The sequence below is a fragment of the Pelophylax lessonae genome (genome assembly GCF_965119305.1).
Source record: "Pelophylax lessonae genome assembly, chromosome: 10".
Taxonomy (NCBI): domain Eukaryota; kingdom Metazoa; phylum Chordata; class Amphibia; order Anura; family Ranidae; genus Pelophylax; species Pelophylax lessonae.
Genome location: NC_138777.1, coordinates 232,258,400 through 232,282,890, shown reverse-complemented (window position 1 = coordinate 232,282,890; position 24,491 = coordinate 232,258,400). Strand labels below are relative to the sequence as shown.

Sequence of the window (24,491 nt, the reverse complement as noted above, 5' to 3'; positions counted from 1 at the left end):
ATTCAGAATAGAGGAATTTCCATTTATGAAAAACGCAACCGCAAATTGGTATACTCTAATCGGAATTCACTATTGCATCTTATTGTGATTTTACATTTGCAGGTTCACCTAGTTGAGGTGATAATTACTCTAGCTGGGAGTAGTTTAATGTGAAGTGAGCATTTCTACGCCTTGGTTTAGTGAATTAGGCTCATAGTCACAGCTTTGTACTGTCACCTGAGTCCCACTGGTGGCACTGTACTGCATCCCCTGGGTGTGCCATAATAAGGTCTTTTTACAGCCTGGAGCATTATGCTTTCACCTGGCTGTCAGGCGGTAGAGGCATCCCCAGGTTCTGTCCCACCGTTGGACCATACTTGGACTCAGACAGTGACTCCTTCACATCTTTCTTCATTGAAAAATCAAATTCACTAGAAAGGCGTTCATAGTCTTGAAGTGAAAGGAATTTGATGGATTTTTCATCCCAGATAGTCTCCAGCCGCTTCTCCCAGTTCTTCAGTATCTCCACACGGACCTCCTGGGGCAAGTGAGCCACGGCGTATGAGATTTGAGGCTCCAAGACTTTAAAGCCACAGAAATTTAGAATACCGTTCTGCAGATAGAATGAGATATCATGGTGAGTTATAGCAATAATCGTTGGGTCATGAAGATGTGATGCATGAAATTTGAGAGTGCCTATTGTTATTCCTGCTGCATAGAACAGTGGTCAGATGTAACTCCATAAATTGACCCAACTATAATGCATCTCAACCTATGTGCCTGTTCCTGAAGATGGTGGACTGGTACATTATATCTTTCTAAGGTATAATAAATTATAAACTACTACCCTGATGAAGAGGTATTGTCAAAAGTATTGGGACGCCTACATTTACATGCACATGAACTTTAATGGCATCCCAGTTTTAGTCCATCAGGCTCAATACTGAGTTGGCCCACCATTTGCAGCTATAACAGCTTCAACTCTTCTGGGAAGGCTGTCCACAAGGTTTAGGAGTGTGTCCATGGTAATGTTGACCATTCTTCTAGAAGCCCATATTGTGAGGCCTGGCTTGCAGTCTTTGCTCTAATTCATACCAAAGGTGTTCTATCAGTCCATAAAGGTCCATAAAGACATGGGTGAGTGAGTTTGGGGTGGAGGAACATGACTGGCCTTCACAGAGTCCTGACCTCAACCCAATAGAACACCTTTGGGATAAATTAGAGCGGAGACTGCGAGCCAAGCCTTCTCGTCCAATATCAGTGCCTCAGTGCCTGACCTCATAAATGCGCTTCTGGAAGAATGGTCAAACATTCTCATAGACACACTCCTAAACCTTGTGGACAGCCTTCCAAAAAGATTTGAAGCTGTTATAGCTGCAAAGGGTGGGCCAACTCATTATGGAATCCTTCGGACTGGGATGCCATTAAAGTTCGTGTGCATGTAAAGGCAGGCGTCCCAATACTTTTGACGATATAGTGTATTGACTTCATCAGGGATACCACAAAGTGTCATTTCTTCAGTGTTGTCACATGAAAAGATATAATAAAATATTTACAAAAATGTGAGGGGTGTACTCACTTTTGTGAGATACTGCACACATGATTCTGCACAGAGCGCCCGTCCTGTAGCAGTAAATTTGCTACGGGGCAGTTGTGAACTGGAAAAAAATAGACCTTTTATGGAGAATAATTTTCAAGCTGGAAAAGGACTCTGACTGATGTATCTGATTGGTGTCAATATCAGACATTTTTGCATTTACAATGTTGCCATTTTCCATTAATCGTTGTAAGATTATATTGGCAAGTGTGGAAAATTAGATTGAGCCAATCTCTAATCAGCCACAGAACCCAAATCCTTCAATACATCGCCAACCCTGGACAGGATGGGACTTCAGGATGGGTTATTATCAGGGCTTTTTTTTTAGCATGAATGTGGGGAAACGCTGATCCGGAACCTCCAGCACTGAATGTATGTAATGGCAAAAGGGTAAAGAGCGCTGGGGTGTGCCGGAGGGTCTATTGATGCTTGCTGATCTATCTACCTGGACAGGTTGGTGTTTTGTTGTGCTACCTTGGAAATCACAATAAAGGTATTTAGAACTCCAGTGACGCGTGGCCGCATAGGTGTGCGCAGGGGGTGTGCCAGGTGTGCCTGGGCACACTCTAATCACTGCATGCGGTGCTGGTTCCCCCTACTGCCCAGGCTCCCCCCCCCCAGTGTTTGCCCCCCACCCTGCAGTGCTGCTAGCTTCCCTCTTATCCTCTCCCCCCAGCTACTGTGGGGGATGTGTCAGGATGGAGAGAGGGGGAAGGGGCTAGTAAATATGTAATTTACCGGCCCCTTCCTTTTCTCAATGAACACAGTGAACATACTCACTCATTGTGTCTATTCCTAACTGAAGAATAGTAAACTGTGTTTACTATGCCTCAGTCTGTGAGTGGACAGGAAGTGGCTCAGCACAGAGCACTTCCCATTTATTCACTGCCCCATGCACCTGAGGCTGTAGAGAAAGGCATGTGGGTTTTAGCTTTGGAGTGCACACCCTAATGCAAAAGGCTGCGCACACCTATGCGTGGCCGTTTCTTCTTATCTTGATATTGTTCACGGAGGTGAGCCAGGGCTAGCACTCATGTGGAGGTACCATCAGACTCACTCATATCACCTAGAGCAACAGATGTTTCTTTCCTTCATGCTGGGGAATCTATTGTTGCCAGTGGGGATCTATTTTTGCGTGGAGGTCTATTGTTTCTGGGTAGGTCTACTGTTGCTACGGTAGTAGGGGGTCAATTGTTGCTGGGAGGGATATTCTGTTAAGGGAGAGATCTATTGTTGCTGGCTCCTGGCTGCTGGGAGATCCGTTGTTGCTGCTAGGATCTATTGTTGCTGGGGTGGTATTTTGTTGCAGGGGGTTCATTGTTGCAGGGAGGGATCGATTGTTGTGTGGGAGAGCTATTGTTGCTGGGGTGAGGTCTATCATTATGGGGGGGGGGGTCTACTGTTGCTGGGGTGGGGTCTATTGTTGCACACTGCAGGGGATCTATTTTCCTGTTTTTCTTGTTATCATTAACAAATTCTGTGCAATTCAGTTAGTAGCACAAAATGATACTTGGTTCTGTATTCTCTAAAAGGGGTGGTACTGGGAGGTGGGTGGGAGGTGGATCCAAGGGTGCTCGGAGGTGGGTAGGGAGTAGAAAGGAAGAGTGACTCAGAAGGGGGGGGGGGGAGTTCCTGCACCTATTTCCTGAGAAAAAAACCCTGATTATTAATATTATTCCTATTTATAACAAAAAAAAGGCAATTCCTTACCTGGAGTGGCCATAGAGTGACATTTATGTCTCCATTCAATCCTGAAGATGTGAACATTGATTGTGGGCAGCCAGTTGTGAAGGAAAATAAAGCTTTCTTATTCTGTAATGAATACATGAAAAAAAATGAAAACCAAATCTTAGGGTAACCCCGAGTCCACTATCCTCTGTTTCAGATCCTTCATAGAGGGGTCACCTGTGTCATATAAAACATGAAGCTTCCATTCACATCATGTTGTGTTGCATTGTCCAGGTCCCTTTCTCTTTGTGAAATTACCACATCTAAAGCTGGATACAAGAGAAATGGCCGCACACCAGGCAATAGCTCAGGATGAAAGGTGAGCTTTTGCCTGGTGTGCGGCCATTTCTCTTGTGTCCTGTCTGCTGTGGCGATCCGAGGTCCTGCACCCAAGGCTGGCTGTGAAGTTCCAAACTGCCTGAGCGGTGTACATCTCTTTCTCACATCTAAAGCTGGCCACATATCACCAGAATCAAACCTCCAAGACTTGTTCAAATATAATAGGACTAGTTTTGGACATCAACAAAAGAGCATAGGGTGGACTGATGGAATATAGCCAAGCCTGAATAAAAAAACTTACATGAACAAGAGAAGATCCAAGGGCACTCATATTTTTTTCTTGATGCCCATACCGCTGCTGCCATGGTGCCCCCTTTTAAAACCCAACACCTCCCTTATATAACTTTACCCCACAAAGCAATAATTAAACACCACACCTTTGTTTGGGTTTAAATGGCCATAGCAGCCTTTCCTTATTCAACAATAGTAATTAAAGTGGAGTTCCACCTTAAAATGTAACTTCGGTCCATCTTCTTGCTCCGGGTCACCTGAAAAACAAATGGATAATCGCAATTTTTTTTTTTTCTTACTTACCTTGTTTTAGAAGATAATATACTTACCTTACTTCCTCTTCCTCCCTCGGCGGCCATGGCGATTCGTCACTTTCTGGCTTGCAATGATTCCTGGGAGCTGAAAGTCATTGCTCCCAGGAATCAATGCACCTGCACCGGCCCCGACGTCAGTTCCGGTGCAGGCGCCGTCATTCCTTGCTAAACAGCTTCTGGGCATGCCCAGAAGCTGTGAAGGGATGACTCTGCAGCCCCGGAAGTGACGGCGGGGCCGGTGCAGTGCATCGTGGGACCGAAGAGGACAGAAGAGGACGCAGAAGAGGATCGCGCTGGCTTCAGCTGCCCACACCTGAGATGGCGGCGCTGGAGAAGAAATTTTCAAGGTAAGTATTTCTTCTAAAAGGTAAGTGCGACCCGGGACAGTACAGAGGCTATCCATTGTGGAATGCACTAGCCCTGACTGTCCCGGGGGTATTTTTATGTATTTTTTTTTGTTTTAGGTGGAACTCCGCTTTAACAATAACATTTTCAGTTTTTCATAACATAATATTCACATAACATAACCTAACAGCTTGATGTAACTGTCTGCCTTCCACCAGGTCTTAGGATTTTGAAGGCACCCCTTGAATGACCAACTGGCTGTATCTGGCACCCACTCACATTTCCACGGCTCCCAGCCGCAACTACACCGGCTCGGGGACAATTGTTAATCAATACTCCAGCCGATACAGCCAACCAATCCAAAACACATCACTTCTGATACTTAAGAGGGCAGGTACACCCATACCGAAGAACCCATCGTTCTCCAAAGAACGTAACCATCCCCTGCCTTCAAAACCCATCGACCTCTGCCTGCTGCTATGACAAGCAATTCCCCATTCCCCAATACTAACCGAGCCCCCTATCCCAACCGGGCTACACTTAGGGCCGGCGTGAGGGAGAATCCTTCCCCTGCACTGACCTTCTGCAACTGATGCCAGAAGCACCACCTACCCCCCAAAAAGGCCGCCAGGACCACTCCCTGTCCCACCCTGCCCCCTATTTGTTGTAATGGTCCATGTTTATTTCTTACCTTGAATGGTCCTTCAGAGTACATGGTCTGAGAACTATAGGCAAATCCCATAGTAAACACTCGCTCAAGCCATCCTTTCATTATAGCGGGCATCCCGAACCAATACAGGGGAAACTGTAATACATAACACATAGCTTTTATTATCATTATCCTCTACATATAAAGCATTATTATATTACATAACAATGTACACCAAATACTAAACTAATACACATGACAAACCCCAAACAAACATCTACAGAAAGATAAAAGACGATGATAATCGAATATATGGGGTAGCATTGGGTACATGTTTCTGTCGTTGTCTCTTGCACACTACCAATCTGCCCATTATTACTTTGATGGGCAGCCTGACTAACCAATATTAACTAATAGGGGGAGTTAGGTGTGGGTTGGTAAATGTATTACAGAGAAGCTTGGATTTCAGGAGACCAAAGCCAACATGCAGCATGAAGCAGTACTGTCAAACTTCCTAAATCTGGCCATAAATTACTAGATTTGCGAACGACAATCATACAAACATTTGTGTAATAAATTCTCAGTACATCCGATGACTTGACGAATGTTGTTAATTTGCTTTTTACATTCAGCTTTTGAAAATGAGAACCACCTACGTCATTAGAAATTTATCCATTCAAGAAATAATTTCCATCCTACTCCTTTGAATTTTCTCGCCACTGCGGTCGAAAACAAATTTCAATTTGACCCCCACTAACCAGTAGAAAATATAACAACGTTCTTAAAATGAACTATTTTGGACACAATTTTACTAGTGTATGGCCAGCTTTAGACTTCCCAACAATTTTGCCTATCCCTTTCAGGTTTTTTTACTTTTTGGTTGTCCAATGGGGGAGATTTTCCTTTACTTCCTGTCCCAGATACACAACAGGAAGTGGGAGGAAATTCCTCAAAGTGAGGGAAATCCCCACTTAGTTGTCACCAGAACAAGCTTTCTCCTCTATTCTTGTTTCAGGTACAAATGTGACATTTTTGGATTTCCTATCGCTGTGATAACGGTCGCCAGAACAGAGAGGGTGAATCTGCTCTTCAGGGGCATAGACAACATGCCTGAAGAAGGGGTACTGCGTGGCTCTGAATCGTTGCACTGTTTCTGATGTGATCTTCTCTATAATAAAAAGCTTTTGGACTGCTCTTGCAAGATCCATGGTGTGCTGGAGAATATGTATGTACCAACAATAACCTGACAGGGGTTCTAACTGTTTTGATAGGTTGATTTTATTGCCACCCTGTAGCCAGTGTGGCTGTGATTGCTTGTTAGGTAAAAGCATAGTTTGCTCGCTGTACTCAGTGTAGCTGTCTTCTGCTAGTTAGGGTCTGCTCAGTGTGTTCAGCTGCTGCCAGTCTGATAGCTCTCTCTGCATCTAGAAAGCTTGAGAAGTTTCTGGATGATAGGTGTGGAACTATGCAGATGGCATCATGATTATAGATACAGCCCTGGCCTATCCCAGAGAGGCAGGGTTTGATGGTATGCTGGGAGCACACTGAGCTTGAGGTCTTTTCCTGGAAAAGATTAGTCCAGCCTGGTGGGCATGCTGTTGCTATGTCTGCCGTCGTGAGACCTCAGGTGGGTGACCTGAGGGCCTGGGATGCCAAGACCCTGGCGCTAGAAAGAAAGGGGGGTTGTCCACTGAAGATCTAGTCTGGTATTACCGGAGTCCCTCAGAAATTGGAAGGAGGCAACCAGCTGTCGTTGGGCCTTGTGTCCTGGGGACTTTTGCGCTTCTGCCACCCCTCTGGTGCTAGGGAGTCAGCTATGGGTCTAGTAAAGGGGACAACGGCTGGTGTCCTGAAGAGCTTTGTCCCATCTAATCTGCTACTTAAAGGGACTCTGCTCTTTTGGTTCTAAGAAAAGAGGTCACAGTTAACTACTACTACTACTTTAAAGCTGAAGTCTAATGTCTGCTACAAGCACGGACTATAGCTTGTCCTGAAAGAATACCTAAGTCCTCAGGTTGTACATAGTTCTTGTTTTTGGAGTATCCCATCCTATGGAGGTAGCACTACATTATAGACATACTTCAATAGACATACCTGGAAAATTATAAGGTCTGCCTTTTCAATCTTTTTCTGTTCTTCAACAATGTCTTCGGCAAGACGGCCTTCCTTATACGCTTCTGCAGTCTCTGCTCCATATTTGAAATGTTTTGGATCCTTAGGTTTACCTGCGGAAATAATGAAAAGGTTACAATCAGGTCTATAGAAGGTCTATAAGACCATCCCTTGGCCTAGAACCTCTGATGATTTATTCTGGGTTGTTTCCCTCTTCTATCCACCCCCGGACATTTGGGGCCATGTCATCTTCGACAATGTATTCCCATCAGCAATAAAGCAAAAAATAATTATGTTCTGTTTTCTTTAAATCTTCCATCCAAACATCACCCCCAAGCCCTCTGTGCCACGTTTTTTTTTTTTTTAGATGTAGCACCCTCCTCTAGTTAGATTGTTAGTCTAAATTTAGATTTGGCCTCACTGTAACCAGTTAGGAAGTGATCTCTTGTTTTTTTGTCTGGTCAGGCTTTCCTAGCTGGGCGTTTGATTTCTCTCACTTGTTTCTGGGAGAAGCTTCCAGAACTTAGGGCAGGGAGAGTCAAATGACCAGTAGGAATATTTATCATGCCCCAGCAAGTCTCTGGAAGGTGGCATGCAGAAGGTGGCTGGGGGGGTAATAGCTGTTTGGGAGGCCTTTCCAGTGTGTTCTTTCTGTGCTAGAAGGGTTCCAGGGGCTACTGCTCCTAGGAGGCAGCTAGAGTGGTCTGAAGAATTGATATTGGGCCTCAGCAGGTATTGGCTTGAGGGACTAGAAATTAATGCTAAAGAATAATTGGCTGGAGGGCACTGTCCTGAAGTCATGGTCTGGAGAAGGGTCTCTTATCTCCCTCACTGAGGATCTCCCTGTGGAGGCTGGGTATCAGGCAGCTCCTGGGACATTGTGAGTAAGACCTGAGTTTGGGACTTTAATGTATGCCTGCTACTATAAGGATTAATGCTAGAATTCTGTCCTCTAGTCAGGGTTTTCTAGCTGCATTTTTGATTTCTCTCTCACTTATTTCTGAGAGGAACTTCCAGAACTTAGAGCAGGGAGAGTCAAATGAACAGTATAAATATATCTTCATGCCCCAGCCAATCCCTGGAAGAAGGTGTCCAGAAAGGGGCTGGGGAGGTGATTGGGAGGCCTTTCCAAAGTGTTCCCTCTCTGCTAGAAGGGTTGCGGTTCTCCTGGGGCTGCTGCCCCTGGGAGGCAGCTACACTGAGAAAGGAACTGCAGTCTGGGCCTCAGTGGGTGCTGGGCTGAGGGCCTGTGTTTGATTGCTAAAGGATAATTTCTAGGAGGGCCTTGTCCTGAAGTCCTGGTCTGGAGAAGGATCTTTTGTCTCCCTCACTGAGTATCTACCTGTGGAGGAAGGGTATCCGACAGCTCCTGGGACATTGTAAGAAAGACCTGGGTTTGGGTCTTTATTGTATGCCTGCAACTATAAAGATTTTTGATAAAAGTCTGTCCTACTATTGTTGGTTTTTGAGTATCATGAACCCCTCTTTTGTTTAAAAATATTTATTTAGCCAGAGGATCATCGGTTGCCTACTGCCAATATCCACCAGGCTCTTTCTAGAGAGGGAGATGTAGGCTCACACCACCATAGGACAGCTGGACTCTTTCCCACCCACTTCCTCATGCCTCCCTCCAGTGAGCTTCTCCAGACACAATTCAATCCTTGAAATTCAGTTGTGAATAGCCTTCCCCAGCTATACATAACTGGGACCTCAGTGTCTTCTTCCTACAGATCTTTCCAGAAAGATGCCCCAGGGGCAGAGCCCCTGCACAGGGGTCCCCTCCAGCAAGACTGGACCCAGGAACACTGCTGCTGCTCAGGCCTCACACTATTTATGTTGCAGAGTGTGATCACTGGGTGCAGCGGAGTCCATTCGGATCAGACATTGTGGAGTAAACAGGAACTGGCTTCTTTATTGGAACATAACACAGAAATCAAAGATGTCACCTCATTGTAATAAGAACAACAGACAGGAAGAGATAACCAACAAGTTCAGTACAGTGTACAGGAAATTACAACACATCATAGAAATGCATAGCATATCACTGAGCATTAGCGACATCTAGTGTCCTATTTGTGAACTGCAGTTAATCTGCTAAGCTGAAAGCTGTTGTATCTCCAACACCCCTTCTCAACAGCTAAGGCTTAGTCTATTAAACCCATCTTCTTTGTAAGCCTTGAGTGTCTTTCAGCGGTCAGAGGCTTTGTAAGGATATCATATCCTCGGTTGGGCAATAAAGTAACTCAAGAAGACCTTGCTCTTGAAGATCCCTAAGAAAGTAGAACTTCACATCAATGTGCTTGGTTCTTGAATTAACTCCTTCCATGTGTGCAAGTGCAAGGCATCCTTGATTGTCCTCATAGATTTCTGTTGGTCCCAACTGTGGTTGACCCAAATCTGTTAATAGCTGTCTCAGCCATGTAACTTCTTGGCTTGCTTGCGCTGCAGCAACGTATTCTGCTTCAGTAGACGACAGTGAAACAGAGAGTTGCTTTTTACTAGTCCAACTGATGGCACCTCCTGACAGAAAAAATAAGTATCCACTGGTAGATTTCCTGTCGCTGGTGTCTCCTGCCCAGTCAGCATCCACATATCCTGTTAAGGTGCTTTCATCACTTGCTGGTAACTTTAACTTGTAGTGCAAAGTCCCTTTAAGATAGTGAATGATTCGCTTTACAGCATTCCAGTCCTTTTGACTTGGCATTGAAACCTTTCTGCATAGGATTCCAACAGTTGCTGCAATGTCCGGTCTTGTAGCAGTGGTAAGATATAGCAATTTCCCTATTGCCTTCCTGTATTGAGTACTAGTAGGTAATGGGTTATCTTGGCAATTTATCTCCTTTAGGTAGTTGGTTTCCATAGGAGACTTTACTGGTTTGGCGTCTTCCATTCCAAATGTTTCAATTATTTCTTGTATTTTGTGTCTTTGGTTCAGAAGAAAGCTGCCATCTTCCTCTCTCTCGATCTGGATGCCAAGGTAATTCTTTATGTTGCCAAGATCTTTGGTGTTGAAGTTCTGATTTTGTTTTTCTAGGATTTCTGCTTCATCCCCTTCTTGCTCAAAGCAAATCAGGATATCATCCACATAAATAAGCATACAGACCCATCTGTCTCCCAATTTCTTTGTGTATAAGCAGGGGTCTGCTTTACTCCTCAGAAAGTTTTGATGTGTAAGCACTTCATTTATTTTTATATTCCACGCTCTGGCTGCTTGCTTTAGACCATATATACTCCTGCGAAGTTTGCAAACTAGGTCTGGCCTTTGTTCATCTTTGAACCCTGGCGGCTGTTCCTTGTAAATTTCTTCTGTTAGCTCGCCATGTAGAAACGCGGTTTTCACATCAAAATGTTTCACTTGCATTTTCCTTGTGACGGCTATTGTCAGTAAAGTCCTTATTGTAGTGTGCTTGACAACTAGTGCAAATGTCTCGTCATAGTCCTCTCCGTATTTTTGAGAATAGCCCTTGGCTACTAGCCTTGCTTTGTATCGCTCAATTGTGCCATCTGCATTGTATTTCACTTTAAAAGTCCATTTACAGCCTATGGCTTTCCTTCCGGGTGGTAGTTCTGTAAGTGTCCATGTTTTAGTGTCATGCATGGATTTTATCTCTTCATCAGCAGCCTTTATCCATTTACTTGCTTCTTGTTCTGAAAGCTGAGATATTTCTTCCCAGGTTGCAGGTTAGTTGATACTGGCAGTACTTGCTTTGTATGAGAGACGTACAGGTGGTTTACCTTTGTTTTCTCTTGTTGAACGTCTCGGTTTTGTGTCTGAGCCTTCTTGTGTCTGCTCTTCAGTACTGGTAGAGTCTGCACTCACTTCAACTGTTTGTTCAGAAGTTACAGAGATAGGCTGGTCAATGTCAGTTTTCCCTTCTATTCTTGCTTCTACTGTTGTCATTACATTGTCTCTGAAATCTTCAACAAAAGTTATGCTGTTGCTAACGGTAACCTTGTCTGTTTTGGGATCAAGGATTCTGTAACCTTTGACATTGTCACTATATCCAACGAAGATACCTTCAAATGCTCTGTTTTGGAGTTTGGTGCGCTTTTCTCCAGGTATGTAGATAAATGCTTTGCATCCAAAAACTCTTAGGTGTTTTACATTTGGCTTCTCATTGTGCCAAAGTTCATATGGCGTTTTCTCTATTGTTCTGGAAAGAAGTCTGTTCTGCAAATATGTAGCTGTCATAGCTGCTTCACCCCAGTATTTTTGTGGTAGTCCAGAGTCTGTCAGCATACATCTGATCATTTCAGTCAGAGTTCTGTTCTTTCTTTCAGCTACTCCATTTTGTTCTGGTGTATTACGGGACTGTCTTTTGATGTTCTATTCCATTCTGTTTTAAGTACTCTTGTATCTTATATCCTGTGAATTCACCTCCATTGTCACTCCGAAGTATGAGAGGCTTCCTCTGAAACTTGTTACTGGTCTTTATTATATAGTCTTGTAATTTGTCAAAAACTTCACTCTTGTGTTGTATTAGGTAGGTGACTGTGTATCTTGAATAGTCGTCTATGAAAGTCACTATTTACCTTTTGCCTCCAGGTGTAGGTGGGTTTAGGGGACCACACACGTCACTGTGAACTAAGTCAAGTGGTCTTGAAGCTCTCTTCTGACTGACTTTAGGAAGTGTTGCTCTTGTAGCTTTGGATTTAATGCAACATTCACACTTAACAGTAACTGGACAAGGCGATATTGTTAGATCCCTTGTCAGATTCCTCCTCTGTAGTTCCTGTATGCATTCTGGGTGTCTGTGACCTAGACGTCTGTGCCATATATGTATACAGTCATTGTGCTTGTGTGTACATAGTCTCACCTTTTCCTTCACTATGTCGAGGTGATATAGATGATCATCCAGCTTGGCACTTGCTACTGTCTGGTTGCCGTTTAGGATTGAACACTTGTCACCTTGGAATGTTAGAGTGAGTCCTCTGGCTGTTAGACACTTCACAGATAAGAGTCCTCCTTCTAGATTAGGAACATAAAGCACATCTTTCACTGGTATGGCTAGATTGTGTCCCGCATCATCAGGGCATACAAGGGTTCCATGCCCATATCCTTCTGCATGTATTTTGCTTCCATCTGCAAGATAAATAGTTTCTTTGTTGTTCAGATCAAGTTCTGTGAAAAAACTTCTATCACTTGTCATGTGACTGGTTGCCCCAGAATCGATGCACCAGCCTTGACATTTATTGTTGCCTGTCACTTTAAATGTGGCATTCCAGTTTCCTTCACATGGTTAATTGATTGTGGCTTTGACCTTTTGTTTAGCATAAGAGGGACGCTGTCTTATTTGCTCTAGTTTCCATATAGTACAGTCTTTCTTTATGTGTCCCTGTTTGTGACATCTGAAACACACTCTGGTCTCTTTCCTGTGTAACCTTGCTTCTGTAGCTTTAAGAGCGGTTCTGGTGTCGATTTCTGTGGAGTCATGCACTAATTCCTTTCTTCTCTGATACTCATCTATGAGCCTGGGTTTTACAAATGCTAGCGTCAGATCTGTCTCAGGACGTGTCTCCAGTGCATTGATCAGTGCAGTATATGTATCGGGCAAACTGCATAACAACATGGCTGCTGCGTGGCTGTCTGTTATATTCTCCCCGATTGATCTGAGTTGCGCAATCACTTCAAGCATTGCGTTTATGTGCTCCTGCATGTCCTGTTCTCTGCTAAGTCTCATTTTGTAAAGTTTCCGCAGTAGAAACAGCTTGCTGTTTAAACTGGATCTTTGTGGCAGTCTATTCAGCACATCCCACATGCCTTTCGCTGTGTCCTCATGGAGTATATGTATGAGCTGATCATCCTCTACTAGTAAGCTTATGGTGGCCCGTGCCTATCTGTTTTTCTTGTCCCAGTCCTGATTATTGTCCTGTGGCCTCTCTGTAATGGTAACCTCCCACAAGTCATCTCTAGATAATAGCATTTCCACTTTAAACTTCCATAGCTGATAATTGTCATTGTTCAGCTTGGCCACTGAGAGTTTAAGTTCTGAGTTTCCGGCCATTTTTCCCTCCTTTATATATAAACAGTCTTACTTGTCTATAGGAGATGTCACTGGAAACCTTCTTTATGTCGATCTTTATCCGGATCCTGGGCCCATAACCTGTTGCAGAGTGTGACCACTGGGTGAGTCCATTCAGATCAGACATTGTGGACTAAACAGGAACTGGCTTCTTTATTGGAACACAACACAGAAATCAAAGATGTCACCTCATTGTAATAGGAACAACAGACAGGAAGAGATAACCAACAAGTTCAGTACAGTGTACAGGAAATTACAACACATCATAGAAATGCATAGCATATCACTGAGCATTAGCGACATCTAGTGTCCTATTTGTGAACTGCAGTTAATCTGCTAAGCTGAAAGCTGTTATATCTCCAACAATTTATGGGTTCTCTCACCATCTTCTGGGCACACCTCCCTAGGGATTGGCTAGAGTTCCATAAATATTCAAACTGCCCGCTCTGTTCTTCCTCCCACTATACTTCTAGACTTCTAGAATCCTCTAGAAGGCAGGGGGAAGTTGCAGAGCAGCAGCATGTGAAACACTGAGCAGCCCTAGATAATCAACTCCTACTCCACTGATTACAGAGAAGCTAACTAAATTTACATGGGATCCTACTCTATACTAGGAGGGTGCTACAAACATTTTTCATTTTAAAAACAATAGTTTGACTTTCTAGAGGAGCAGGATGGGGGATTTTTCTTGAATAGCAAAACATGGGGAATGTGGTTTTCCTCTGGGAAAGTCCATTAGTTTCAAAACCTCAGCCCCACCCCGTGTAAACAAAGCCTAAAGAGGAATGTACTGCCACTTTGTGAAACTACAATGAAGTTGAAAAAAGTAACCAGTATGATGTTTACAATGCATCGGCACAACATCGCCACACAGTGCCCACCAGTGGCCGACGATGGAAATGCGCCCTCACTTTCCTACACATATAATATAATCAATAATATTATAAAGCAGTAGATTTTTTTTCCAATGTGGAATAAATTACCTTTAATATCATCCTGTGATGAGACGGGATTGAATTTTAAGGCATAGAGATCAGACTCAATCACTTTCCATCCTTTCTTCTTCAGGGCGCTCGCTGCCGCCTCCTTCATGGCGTAATTAAAAGAAGTGCGCTCCTGGTGAGCTAAAACAATCAGCGCCGTTTTACCTGGGAATAGATGGACAGAATAGTTCTATTTCAAATGTGGCTTCATACATTGACATAACTCTTTAGAAGTCTTGACTGTCTGGACAGTATGGTCACCTGCTTACATGGCACCTTCCACAGGCAGCTTAACCACTTTAGGACCGGAGGATTTTCCTGCTTTACGTCCAGGTCACTTTTTTGCAACTCTGCACTGCGCGACTTTAACTGACAATTGCACGGTCATGCAACGCCGTACCCAAACGAAATTTACGCCTTTTTTTCCTCCACAAACAGAGCTTTCTTTTGGTGGTATTTCATCACCTCTGCCCTTTTCATTTTTTGCGATTTTAATAAAAAAAGAGCGAAAATTTTGCGAAAAAATTGACATTTTATACTTTGACAGTTAAAAAATATCCAATATATTCAATTTTTGTCCTATATTTAGGCTAAAATGTATTTAGCTACATGTCTTTGACAAAAAAATTCTCAATGAGCGTATTTTTAACCGCTTTAAGACCGGAAGATTTTACCCCCTTCCTGACCAGGCTATATTTTGCGATTCGGCACTGCGTTACTTTAACGGACAATTGCGTGGTCATGCGACGCTGTACCCAAAATAAATTGATGCCCTTTTTTCCCCCCCACAAATAGAGTTTTCTTTTGGTGGTATTTTTAATTTTTGAAAAAAAGAGGGACAATTTTGAAAAAAAAAAAAAAAAACAATATTTTTTACATTCTGATATATAACATTCCCCAAAAAAATGTATAAATCAAGATTTTTAACATTTTAGGCCAATTTGTTTTCTGCTACATATTTTTGTTAAAAAAAAAATCACAATAAGCGTATTTTGATTGATTTGGCTGTCGTCCCAGCCTCCCTCTCCTGAGGGAGATTGCGAGTGACCGGTGGACATCGGAGCCGCCGGTCACACGTGCTGGCTAGGCAGGGAACGAGCGGGGGGTGGGAGCGCGCCGCCGGGCGGTGCACGCTCGCTCCCTACAGGCTCGTGGGCGAGCAACGTACCCATACGTCACTTTGCCTGTAGGGGGCTGACTGCCGCACTATATACGTAGTCGTGCGGCGGTCGGCAAGTGGCTAAAGCATCACCTATAAAAAAAAATTGTGCCAAAGTTGTTTGCTATTTTATGGGCGCGCGTAATTTTGAGTCTTGACATGTTTGGTATCTATTTACTTGATGCAACTCCATCTTTTATTTTTTACCAAAAATTGGGTATTATATAGGGTTTGTGTGCACTAAAATTCATTCAAAAGACTTACCACAACTGTTCTTACTGCAATTCACTGATTATAATTTGGGATATTCCTGTTTCCGCTGCTATGTCTCTCACCTATCTGTGGGATCTCTCAGACATTAGACTGGTGGTCCTCTATGATCTGATATTCTATGTATACTTTCTTTTTTTCTTTTTCTTTTCTTTTATGAGTGTTTTGTAAACGTTTGAAACTTTTCAATAAAAAGCATTTGAAAAACATAAAACAAAATTCATTTTAGCGTTTTCATGCAGGCGTAGCAAAATATTTTTGACCTTCTGTTTTCACCTGCTGATCTGGTCAGTAACACACCTTCTGTATTAGAATACCCCCAGGGCTATTCTATATTATTATTATTATTATTTTTTTGGGGTTAGGGTGCTAAGCCCCGGTTCACACTAGGGCGACCTGTGAGGCGACCTGGTCGCCTCACAGGTCGCCGCAGGTCGCCTCCCATAGGGAAGCTACGGACCCGTTCTAATAGGAGCGACACAAGTCGCTCCGACCTAGAAAAAGGGTCCGGAGCTTCTTTGGGGCGACCAGGAGGCGACCGCCATAGACTTCAATGTTATGAAGTCTGTGGCGGCCGCTCCGAGGTCGCGGCGCGCTGCTCGCACCGCGATCTCGGAGGTCGCCCCTGAAAGTAGCGTCGCGCCAGTGTGAACCGGCGCTAATACTACTACTACTAATATAATAATAATAATAATAATAATAATAATAAATTAATAAATAAATATAAACTAAATACACCTATATAAATAAAAATAATTATAAATAAATATTTGTTTTAAGGTTAGGGGTTATTATATATTTAGTTTTATTTATTTATTATTACATACTATTCATTTATTGTATTTATTTAACCACTTAAGCCCCGGAAGATTTTACCCCCTTCCTGACCAGGGGGTATTTTGCGATTCGGCACTGCGTGACTTTAACGGACAATTGCGTGGTCGTGCGACGCTGTACCCAAATGAAATTGACGTCTTTTTTTTCCCCACAAACAGAGCTTTCTTTTGGTGGTATTTGATCACCTCTGCGATTTTTACTTTTTGCGCTATACACAAAAAAAGAGCGACAATTTTGCAAAAATAACAATATTTTTCAAATTTCTTTATATGAAATTCCTCCCCAAAAAAATGTAAAAATCTAAATTTTTTTACATTTTGGGCCAATTTGTTTTCTGCTACATATGTTTGGTAAAAAAAATCCCAATAAGCGTATTTGGATTGGTTTGCGCAAAAGTTATTGCGTTAACTAACTAAGGGAAAGATTTTTTTCATTTTTATTGTTTTTTTTTCAACGAGTAATGGCGGCGATCTGCGATTTTTTTTGCGGGACTGCGACATTGCGGCGGACAGATCGGACCCTTGACTGACATTTTTGACACTTTTGGGGGTACCAGTGACATTACTACAGTAATCAGTGCTATACATATGCACTGTTACTGTAAAAATGACACTGGCAGTGAAGGGGTTAACTTTATTGGGGAAGGAGGGGTTAAGTGTGTCCCTAGGGGCGTGTTTCTTACTGTGCAGGGATGTGGCTTTTCATGTAACAGCAGAGATCTACAATCCTACATAGCAGGATCGTATGTTCTCTGCACTTACACAAGGGAGAATGACAGAAAGCTTTTTTTTACATCAGCCGCCTGCCTTTCTCCCTCTGTAACCGACGATTGCGATCATCGGGTCCGCCGGTCACACGCGCGGGGATCCCAGTGAGCAAGCTCCCTATTGGCTCGCAGGCTAGTGACGTACCGGTACGTCACTTTGCCTGCACGGGGCTGACCGCCGTAGTATATGTACTTGCGGCGGTCGGCAAGCGGTTAATATTTATTTATGATGATTTTTAGTTATTTGTGAATGTATTTTACATTTATTAATGCATAAATAATTACTTTTTTCTTTTTTATTTGAGCAGAAATCGTGCAAAAACATGCGACCAAGCGCGCAAATGGGCACAGAAACGCGCGTTTCCATTCATTTCTGTGGGAATAAGTGTTGGAGATACAACTTCAGTTTAGCAGATTAACTGCAGTTCACAAATAGGACACTAGATGTCGCTAATGCTCAGTGATATGCTATGCATTTCTATGATGTGTTGTAATATCCTGTACACTGTACTGAACTTGTTGGTTATCTCTTCCTGTTCTGTTGTTCTTATTACAATGAGGTGACATCTTTGATTTCTGTGTTATGTTCCAATAAAGAAGCCAGTTCCTGTTTACTCCACAATGTCTGATCTGAATGGACTCCGCTGCACCCAGTGATCACACTCTGCAACAATAAGAACACGCCAAAAATGCACAAATCTGCCCACTTTGAGCTACAAAAAAGCTCCAAAATGTTTTTGAGCTTCAGGCATTTGGCGTCAGTCGACTTATAGTGGAGATGTGAACCAACCCCATAGTAGATTTTTTTTCTCCTCCAGCGTTTTGGAGCTTACAGCTACAAAAGGCTGAGGTGTGAATGGGGACTTACAGTAAACAGTTTCTTCTATTTTGGGATAAAGTTTTTTACATGAATAAAAGTGGATCATTTGTAAGCACCCCTTTCAGTGGTAAATAATTTGTCTGAACCCTTTAATTGCTACGGCTGCAAGACAGCTCGGTCTGTTGAAAAACAACAGACTTGCTGGCTGGATCACCAGGTGAAAATAAAGGAAAGAAAGCTTAAAAAAGGAAACTAATGCAGCCGTCACATCTAAGAATTGGTAAGCTGCAAAATAATAAATGTTTGCTTTGGGGTTTATTACCGCTTTAAATATTGTGTAATGTACAGTGGATACGGAAAGTATTCAGACCCCCTTAAATTTTTCACTCTTTGTTATATTGCAGCCATTTGCTAAAATCATTTAAGTTCATTCTTCTTCCTCATGAATGTACACATAGCACCCCATACTGACAGAAAAACACAGAATTGTTGACATTGTTGCAGATTTATTAAAAAAGAAAAACTGAAATATCACATGGTCCTAAGTATTCAGACCCTTTGCTCAGTATTTAGTAGAAGCCCCCTTTTGATCTAATACAGCCAGGAGTATTTTTGGGAAAGATGCAACAAGTCTTTCACACCTGGATTTGGGGATCCTCTGCCATTCCTCCTTGCAGATCCTCTCCAGTTCTGTCAGGTTGGATGGTAAACGTTGGTGGACAGCCATTTTTAGGTCTCTCCAGAGATGCTCAATTGGGTTTAAGTCAGGGCTCTGGCTGGGCCATTCAAGAACAGTCACGGAGTTGTTGTGAAGCCACTCCTTCGTTATTTTAGCTGTGTGCTTAGGGTCATTGTCTTGTTGGAAGGTAAACCTTCGGCCCAGTCTGAGGTCCAGAGCACTCTGGAGAAGGTTTTTGTCCAGGATATCCCTGTACTTGGCCGCATTCATCTTTCCCTCGATTGCAACCAGTCGTCCTGTCCCTGCAGCTGAAAAACACCCTCACAGCATGATGCTGCCACCACCATGCTTCACTGTTGGGACTGTATTGGACAGGTGATGAGCAGTGCCTGGTTTTCTCCACACATACCGTTTAGAATTAAGGCCAAAAAGTTCTCATCAGACCAGAGAATCTTATTTCTCACCATCTTGGAGTCCTTCAGGTGTTTTTTTAGCAAACTCCATGCGGGCTTTCACGTGTCTTACACTGAGGAGAGGCTTCCGTCGGGCCACTCTGCCATAAAGCCCCGACTGGTGGAGGGCTGCAGTGATGGTTGACTTTCTACAACCTTCTCCCATCTCCTGACTGCATCTTTGGAGCTCAGCCACAGTGATCTTTGGGTTCTTCTTTACCTCTCTCACCAAGGCTCTTCTCCCCCGATAGCTCAGTTTGGCCAGAAGGCCAGCTCTAGGAAGGGTTCTGGTCATCCCAAACGTCTTCCATTTGAGGATTATGGAGGCCACTGTGCTCTTAGGAACCTTAAGTGCAGCAGAAATCTTTTTGTAACCTTGGCCAGATCTGTGTCTTGCCACAATTCTGTCTCTGAGCTCTTCAGGCAGTTCCTTTGACCTCATGATTCTCATTTGCTCTGACATGCATTGTGATCTGGAAGGTCTTATATAGACAGGTGTATGGCTTTCCTAATCAAGTCCAATCAGTATAATCAAACACAGCTGGACTCAAATGAAGGTGTAGAACCATCTCAAGGATGATCAGAAGAAATGGAAAGCACCTGAGTTAAATATATGAGTGTCACAGCAAAGGGTCTGAATACTTAGGACCATGTGATATTTCAGTTTTTCTTTTTTAATAAATCTGCAACAATGTCAACAATTCTGTGTTTTTCTGTCAGTATGGGGTGCTATGTGTACATTCATGATGAAGAAGAATGAACTTAAATGAATTTAGCAAATGGCTGCAATATAACAAAGAGTGAAAAATTTAAGGGGGTCTGAATACTTTCCGTACCCACTGTATATGGACCTGGTGCTATAAAAGTGGCCATGGAATTTGACCGAGACATCATGTACACCGAGCACACGTCTGATGTTCAATGTAGAAAGCTTACAGAAGAGATTATGCAAAGGGTGATGAATAAGGTTGGTCCAGCTTTTTAGGAAAGTCTAAAATTCTAAAATATTAATGCAATAGTATTCAGTCAGACTCAACTGCCTTTCTTCAATGCTGCTGATCAAGCTGAATAATCAATAAAAGTTCAGTGGACATAAGATTACATAGGAAAGAAGATATGAGAAAGAGTAAAGAAGAGAAGAAACGTGATAAGCTGAGATCATGTTACATGGTTACATGGCTACATAGTTACATGGCTACATAGTTACATTGTTGCATAATTACATTGTAACATAGTTACATGGTTACATAGTTAGGTTGAAAAAAGACACAAGTCCATTTAGTTTGCGCAATAAAAAAGGAGGTGGGGGGACCATACAATCCCATATACACAATCCTATACTCGCAGTTGATCCAGAGGAAGGCAAAAAAAACACAGCAAAGCATGATCCAATTTACTACAGCAGGGGAAAAAATGCCTTCCTGATCCCCCCAGAGGCAATCGGATATTCCCCGGATCAACTTTACCTATAAATATTACTATCCAGTTATATTATGTACATTTAGGAAAGAATCCAGGCCTTTTTAAAGCAATCTACTGAGCTGGGCAGAACCACCTCTGGAGGGAGTCTATTCCACATTTTCACAGCTCATACTGTGAAGAAACCTTTCCGTATTTGGGGATGAAATCTGTTTTCCTCCAGACGTAAAGAGTGCCAACTCTTGGCACTCTTTACCAATGACACCAACAATTGGGCCAAATGACACCAATAATGGGGCACTATTCCTCCCACTAACACCAACGATGGGGTACAATGTCTCCCACGGACACCAAAGATGGGGTACAATGTCTCCCACGGACACCAAAGATGTTGGGACCTTTTCTACTCCGAAAGGCGCCCCTAAAGTCTGAAGGACAGTAAGCTCGCCCCCTAATTAGAAAGTTTGGAGACCCCATGCTATCCAGGGATATGCAAACTGTGGCCCTCCAGATGTTGCAGAACTACAATTCCCATGAGGCATAGAAAGACTCTGACAGCCACAAGCATGACACCCAGAGGCAGAGGCATGATGGGACTTGTAGTTTTGCAACAGCTGGAGGGCCACAGTTTGCATATCCCTGCTATAGACAATAGCTAGCTGTCTATTGCCTATGGATCCACCCACTGCTGGCTGTCAATCACAAGGGGAGCGGCCCTGATGGGAAACTAGTGTCATGCTCTGTCAACCCAGCTACAAAACTCCTTGGCTGATGCGGGGTCCAATTAACAGCTGTAGCTGCGGGGGAAGCCCAGCTGCACTCAGGGCGAAGTATCCGTATAATCTCCTTTCTGATTGGCCATATACACTTTGCAGTGGCGGCTGGTGCTCGGTAATTCGGTGGGGGGTCGGCAAACCAATGCGGTCGGTCGATCGGTGGACAGGCAAGCAACACATCCCCCCCCGGACGGTCTGTCTCCTTACCTCCTCCTTCCTCCTGTCAAGAGCCGAGGAGTGCCGCTGTGCTTCTCCTCCAGCCGGGTGTCTTCTCCCTCTTGCTGGCCACCGGCCAGTAAGATTGCTTCTCCTTTTGGCCAATCGGGAAAGGGGTCTCGCAACCCTCTTCCTGATTGGCTGGGAGGAGAGTCAGTGTGACAATAGTGAATATTTATTCGCTGTTGCCATATAACTGTGCGGGCTCAGGGTGCAGTGCTCTGCACCCCGAGCCTACCCTTTTCTGAAGCCTATTAGAGTCTCTGGCTCTAATCACGTGCTTAAAAAAAAAAAAAAATCCCCTATTGGAATCCATGCGTCCGGCGCCCTGCAAGTAGATTAGGGGGCTGGATGCATGGATAGGGGGGGTGGCACCCCTGCGCCCCTAATGGATGGGCCGCCACTGACACTTTGATAAACTATCGATTTTTCTTCTAATAGCAATAGTTGACAACCCATCGATCAATAGGCCAAGCTCGGGGAACTGGAATTTGGTCGATAGTAAAGATACAAATGTAACTTGTGTACGTTTTTGATCACCTCTCATTTTCCACCATGGAATCTCATCATCTGAATCATATTCATAGCAAAGAATCTCAGTGCTGCCAATTGAAGCAAAAGGATGAAAAGTTTTCTACCCTGGCTGATCGACTCAGTTTGATCGATTCCGAAGTGGAGTTTAAATCAATTGGGAGGTTGCAGCTATTCAACTGTTTATGCTTTTGATCAAATTGCACAAGGATTGGATAATAAAATTGAAGTGTGAGTGGGCACCATTAGAGTTCCCAAAACTAACATGGGGGCCATAGGTAGAGCAGCGGACGATGTCAGTGGGGCAGAGGTTGGTGTCAGTCGTTTATTTTTTATATTTTTTTATTATTACTTTTTTATAATTTTATTCATTTTTACAAACATTTTTTATTATTGTCTTTTTACAGTTTTTTTTTTTTTTTTTTAGGAGCCCCATTTGGTGAAATATTTGGGCTTTGGTGAAATATCAGGGATCTAAACAGACCCCTGATGTCTCACTTTTGAGATAGAAAAAGGGACTGAGGACAGAGATTCCCCAGTCCTTTTCTCTGCAGCCAAGCAGCAGGGGGAATCTATCCAGACCAGGGTGATTGGGGTGTGCCCAGGCATGATGATGGGGGCTTATCTGACACTCCAATCAATTAGTATCCAATCATTCATACTTGGTGGTGAATCTAAAGCAGATTATACAGTAAGATTGTAGCACGTATGACAAGCTTTTGCATGATGTACCAACAACTTTCAGGGCTTATTCACACTTGCAGAAGGGAGCGGTAAAACCCAGCGGTCTACCTTCAGTTTAACCATCCCCCAACCGCTCCCCTTATAGCTACTGAGGCAGCGGTTGGGGGTGTACACACGCCCTGGTGAAGCATTGCGCCCCAGGCAGGAGCTGTACCCTCTGTTACTTTCAAGTTAATGGGTCCACTCTGCAAGCACCCTGCAATCACATGCAACACACGTGCGGGGTCCAAGACAGGGTGACCAGAAATCCCCGGGTTCCAGGATTGAGGACACTGTCCCTGGTCCAAATTTGTCCCCAGTTTTGTCCCCGGATTCAGGGGTGCATTAATGTAGACAGCGCATCCCATGCTGGCTGAGACCTAACACCCTCCTGTATTTTATGTAGCCCTGTGCCAAGCCCTCTGTGTATTATGTAGTCCTGTGCCCAGCACTCTGTGTATTATGTAGTCCTATGCCCAGCGCGCTGTGTATTATGTAGTCCTGTGCCCAGCGCTCTCTGTATTATGTAGTCCTGTACCCAGTGCTCTGTGTATTATGTAGTCCTGTACCCAGCTCTCTCTGTATTATGTAGTCCTGTACCCAGTGTTCTGTGTATTATGTAGTCCTGGACCCAGCACTCTGTGTATTATGCAGTCCTGTACCCAGCGCTCTCTGTATTATGCAGTCCTGTACCCAGCTTCTGTGTGTTATGCAGTCCTGTACCCTGCGCTCTGTGTATTATGCAGTCCTGTACCTAGTTCTCTGTGTATTATGTAGTGCTGTGCCCAGCGCTCTGTGTATTATGCAATCCTGTACCTAGTTCTCTGTGTATTATGTAGTGCTGTTCCCAGAGCTCTGTGTATTATGCAGTCCTGTGCCCAGTGCTCTGTGTATTATGCAGTCCTGTGCCCAGCGATCTGTGTATTACGCAGTCCTGTGCCCAGCGCTCTCTGTATTACGCAGTGCTGTGCCCAGCGCTCTGTGTATTATGCAGTCCTGTGCCCAGCACTCTGTGTATTATGCAGTCCTGTACCCAGCGCTCTGTGTATTACGCAGTCCTGTGCCCAGCGCTCTGTGTATTACGCAGTCCTGTGCCATTTGGCAAAAAAAAATATGTCCCTGGATTTCATTTTAAAAATCGGGTCACCTTAGTCTAAGGAGTTAAAGCAGGCGGTGAAGAGGTGATACAATGCCACCCCACTGCTAGTTAAATGCTCTCCAAAGAGCGATCTGAGCTCGGATTGCTCTTCCAACAGCAAGGCTAGTGTGAATGAGCCCTCAAAGGAGATTATATAGAAGTTGTACATAGATTGTAATGCACCAGCCTAAATCCATAGTCACCTACATCTCTCACACGAGTCATCTACATCTCAGACATCATACAATTAGTGAAGGTGTGTACTTACAGCAATTCATCTCTGCACAGCCATACAGAAATAATGGCAGATTCTGCCTGGTACTCACCCGCCATGATTTCCTATCAGGTGTCTATAGGATGTCCTCTCTGCAAACCCAAAGAATGGGAAAATGAAGGCTGACGGCT

General features: G+C 43.7%; 1 protein-coding gene across 1 annotated transcript; it reads right to left on the bottom strand.

Moving 5' to 3' along the window:
* Window positions 1-226: 226 nt before the first annotated feature.
* On the bottom strand, window positions 227-24,491 carry LOC309565892 (NAD(P)H dehydrogenase [quinone] 1-like). Its single transcript, XM_082270908.1, has 6 exons — window positions 24,413-24,491; window positions 14,301-14,465; window positions 7,277-7,407; window positions 5,225-5,338; window positions 3,287-3,388; window positions 227-592 (listed from the first exon to the last, which is right to left on the bottom strand). Exons 1-6 carry the CDS (start codon window positions 24,417-24,419, stop codon window positions 290-292), a joined length of 822 nt encoding a protein of 273 aa, XP_082127034.1. The 5' UTR covers window positions 24,420-24,491; the 3' UTR covers window positions 227-289.

What these genes read in the sequence shown, in the direction of transcription:
- LOC309565892 (XM_082270908.1), bottom strand. An exon ending in ATCACAGGATGATATTAAAG is followed by an intron (nt 7,408 to 14,300) that starts GTAATTTATTCC and finishes TTATTTCCGCAG; the next exon opens with GTAAACCTAAGGATCCAAAA. An exon ending in ACTCTGAAGGACCATTCAAG is followed by an intron (nt 3,389 to 5,224) that starts GTAAGAAATAAA and finishes TATTCATTACAG; the next exon opens with AATAAGAAAGCTTTATTTTC.